This window comes from Trypanosoma brucei, chromosome 2 (genome assembly GCF_000210295.1).
Source record: "Trypanosoma brucei gambiense DAL972 chromosome 2, complete sequence".
In the NCBI taxonomy this organism is placed as follows: Eukaryota; Euglenozoa; class Kinetoplastea; order Trypanosomatida; family Trypanosomatidae; genus Trypanosoma; species Trypanosoma brucei.
Window position 1 is genome coordinate 5,640 of NC_026735.1, and position 4,361 is coordinate 10,000.

At 42.7% G+C, this 4,361-nt stretch overlaps 1 protein-coding gene across 1 annotated transcript; it reads left to right on the forward strand.

Moving 5' to 3' along the window:
- Window positions 1–688: 688 nt before the first annotated feature.
- On the forward strand, window positions 689–1,375 carry TbgDal_II60 (hypothetical protein, conserved; the record flags this gene model as incomplete). Its single annotated transcript, XM_011773313.1, has 1 exon — window positions 689–1,375. One exon carries the CDS (start codon window positions 689–691, stop codon window positions 1,373–1,375), a length of 687 nt encoding a protein of 228 aa, XP_011771615.1.
- Between the last annotated feature and the right edge of the window lie 2,986 nt (window positions 1,376–4,361).

Here is a 4,361-nt window from a genome sequence, read left to right on the forward strand (position 1 = left end):
CTTTTATTTGTCGGTCCCTGGGCACGTGGCTAGCGTGCCATCAGCAGTATCACCCGCACATGCTGCAGAACTTGGGGTGGTGCCTGAAATTTTACCCTATAACCCCTGCCCCCTCCACCGAAGTCGCATGCGCTCATTGTCTGTAACAAATCCTATGGGAACAAAGGAGGGCTCACATGGCACAAAACTCGATGCCTTCACGGCAAAACGAGAAAGTTAGACGATGAAATGTCGGAGAAGCGGAAAGAAGATGAAAATATCAAACAGCACAAATGGGTGTGCGCAGAACGTGGCTTTCAATCCAAGAGTGCAGGTGTACTAACATTGCGCAGGCCACAGAAACACTACATGACCAACGACAGTCCCTTTCCACCCCACACTCGCGGAACCATAATCCACACTGAATATGATTAAAAACACACTCCAGTGAGGAATCTGTGGGTTCAAATTGATTTAGCAGAGAGGCTCGACAATACGTCATGGAATAAAGAGCAGAGGTCAGCTTTAGCACATCATTCCAGTGGTGGAGAAACGGATAGGCACACAAAGTGAAAACCGACCGCATCAACCCAACACCAATGAACAAAGTGATAACACCACCAGTTCAACCCCTGGAGAAAATGAAGCGATATATGGACCTCGCAGCTATATATTTTACACGTAAATTGGACTAGTGATAAGTCACGGGATGAAATACTGCGAAGTACAACCGCAAACGGGGTCGCGAGGAATAAAAAGGCAACGGGAACTCGAAGAGAATGCAAGTATTCCAACGAAGGGCTCCCGAGCAACGGAAACGAGAGGGCATCCACTGAACGACCCAGTAGGCACATCTGAGCCGCTACAATGCACGCAATGTGGCTTTGTATCACAATCAAAAGGGGGAACAACACCAAGCACCAAGATTCAACACCGCAGAGGCCATCCCCTGGATAGTAACGCTGGTACAAAACGGAGCTGTTCCATCACAGAACAAGAGGTATCCCTCATTTGGAACACGGTAACTATAGGTGTAAATGACACCTGTTGCACGCAATGCCGTCATACGCATGTATCAAAAGACAGCCTGATGGAGCACTTCGGGGGAATGCATAGACAGCATCCCTTCTCCGTAGCAAAAGAATCTCCACCACCGCTCCGGAGCTTCAACGTCAGAGGGTTTCATCTACACTTCACGTTCGTAAACCGAAATCAGACGTCCCACTCAACATCAGGTTCATCTATACATCGCCATCAAAAACATGAAATCTGCGTTGAAAGGAAACATACACACTCCAACGAATGCGAAGGGAATCCCACCCACATACTCGTGCGCTCAAGCCTAAAGTGCTCCGCAGTCACTTCGGGCTTGAGGGCGAAAATATGCAGAAGATAGTGTTCACCAAGAACCTTGCACAATTCCTCCTAGAAATTGAGAAACCCCTCATTCTCTTCCAACATGTACTTCCTTCATTCGAGAGGAACACCCCTATAAAGGAGAATAGACTACACAAAAAGCTGCCCACTCCTCTGAATGAAAATTGTAAACTCCACTATGCTCTTCTACGTTTGGCTCAAAAAAAAAAAAAAGAGGCAGAACCCTTTCACTCTCAAGTAAACTGTTTTCGCAATTAAGGAAGGCCGAGGACTAAAAGCTGAACGTTTGCAACTGGTCACGCATAACTAGTTCGGACATAACACGAAACAGACCTCTGTAAAAAAAAAAATATGGTACACACTAACTTGCACTGTAATGTGTTCATGCGTCATCCCCTACAGAAAATGATACAAAAAATAAATGAATAAACGCCTCCCCCCTCTATTGAAATGCGGATATTGTTTCACTACTTTCCAATAACTCTGGAGGTTCCTTCACCTTGGGAATTTACTGGATTATCATATTTCTCACTAAAGGTTCATTTTTCTAATGCAATCAAATCGGAAGCTTTATGCGAGATTTCAAAAGTGTGGCAGCCAGCCTCACGTAACATTTAGGAACTCCTGAGTACGGGTGCCTCCACGGCTGACTTAACTTCAAGGGTTACCGATCTTTCTTTGTATACATGGCCACAGTCAGGCTGAAAACGGATTTATTCTGTTCCCACCTCTAGAAATGGCGTGCCATAAGACAATTAGGTATCACTGGGATAAATGGAATATTGGAAGTTTAATGAACTTTCGGTGTGCTGATGATAATTACGAGGGGAAAGTGGCATCTATTGAACTGTAAAAAGAGGCTTTTTTGGAAATCGGATATGTGCAGGCCAGACTCGGACTTCCTTCAGTGATAGTTGTCGGATTGAATGATTGAGGTGATAAACCAGCTTTGGAATTCATGGACTTCATGTTGTTCCACCCATTTCAACGCACCAATCACAGCCAGGCAGACCGCTTCCACCGCCCTATAAAACTATGCCTATATTAAAGCGAGTGCACCACGGTTCTACTGAAGTAGCGCACTGCGATGAACACACAATCCTACACATCCTGTTCCAAGAGAAATACGAGTTTTTCTTTTTAATTTGAGTGGAAAGAACAATCACGATACCGGTTCTAAACCAGTTGGCTAAAAGATCCTCTCATGTACTACTTGGGCGTATTTTAAAAGGGAAAAGACAAAAAACCATGGAGTGCACTTTACTACCTTAGTATCGCACGTGATCGAGTGAATAACTGAGAGCTACAGAAAAAAATGTGCTCCCATCATCCTCTTAATGCTCCAAACGTGTGTCAAGTATCCTCTTTACAGATGCAGAGTCAAAGAAAACGTTTTAGCTTTACCTGTCATGTTTGCCAGGTCAATTATCTGCACACATTGTTAGGAGGCTCTTGGGTTTACCTCCAAATATTGTATGATATATCTTTTCCATGTTGATTGGCATGAAATATTCTGCTCCCAAAGCAATTGTGATCTCTCTACATTTTCCCAAGTCACGATCCCCATACATTGGTACACATTTCCATGTGGAGTGCTAAGAAGGGGATGGTCCGTGGAAGCACCTTTTACAGCCCGCCGAGTGTTGGTGTTCAAAACTTCTAACTGGGAAGAAGAAGTGCGCCACAACAGCTCGCCACCACAGCATGCCGAGGACATTCGAAGTTCCAATGTCGATAATGGGAATTCACAACCGCAAGCGTATATTGAATAGAGGAATTTTCATTTTTGTGCCCAATCGCATTTACTTCATCAATAGCCGTGGGTTTCTCCTTACTCGCAGAACATGCGTGTATTTTGACACAACAGCCGATACTTTTCCAAAAAAAAAACACATGTACGATGGTAGGAACCAAGTGTTCGCATTTATGCACCATCAAAACCTCTTATTCAGTAGAAATAAAAAGTTTGAAGGAAACGAAAAGAAAGAACCAAATCCCTTTTGAAATTGAACATTACTTTTTGCGCCTCTCTAACATATCGGTTAAAGCCTCTCTTCTTCTTAATCTTTTCCCAACCACACGCACCTCGCATAATAGGGCTAAGCGACTGCACCGTGTGTAAAACGATGGAAATTCGCATTGAAGTGCGTAAGTTCGTGAAGGAAACAAAAAATAACTGGCATGGGCACACTCTCCATTACGCCGAGAATGTATCAAAGAAAATATATACACATACGGATGCACAAGCGGAGCATACGGGTATATGATATCACGTGATGATGCAGAACTTTCAAAGCATCAACAGCGTACACCACACACTATAGAGAGAGATAGTCATGCCTTTCTGATCTTTTCTTTTTTCACCCAATCTATTATTCCACATTATTTCTCCCATTAGAACACGATGGTATGGAGTAATAATGTGAGGTGAAGCACATACATATGATATGAGAAGGAGAGGTGTGACACTGTAGTGTTTCATCCGAAGGAAGAGTTAACAAATAACATATACAGTAGCCACACTTCCCATATTGTGCACATAATGCCTCATGGTATATTATTAGTATGTACAGGGGAAAACTATGTCGATATATTATAACAAACCTTTACAGCCACAAAATATACGGTTTGCATTATTCTTACATTTCGAGAAAAGCGGCTAACACAAAGGAGCTTATTATAATATTCCTATAAATTCCCCATATGTGTCCAAGCTGTCTCCTCAGCATATAATATATTGTGATATGGAGAGCATAACCCCCAGTGCGACAAATATGAGATATATGTAAACATCAATAAATAAATATACACTTGCCTCTTGGACATACTGGATGTCATATACATGGGAATCTCACCCAAAATAAAGGCTTACAACATATATTATTATAAATCACAATGGCATGCTATTAATTTTATTCTTGCATGGAACAATTGCGGCATAGCAGAATATCCGAGTGACCATACACACACATCCAATAAAAGGCTCCCCGTCACAACGTGATGCA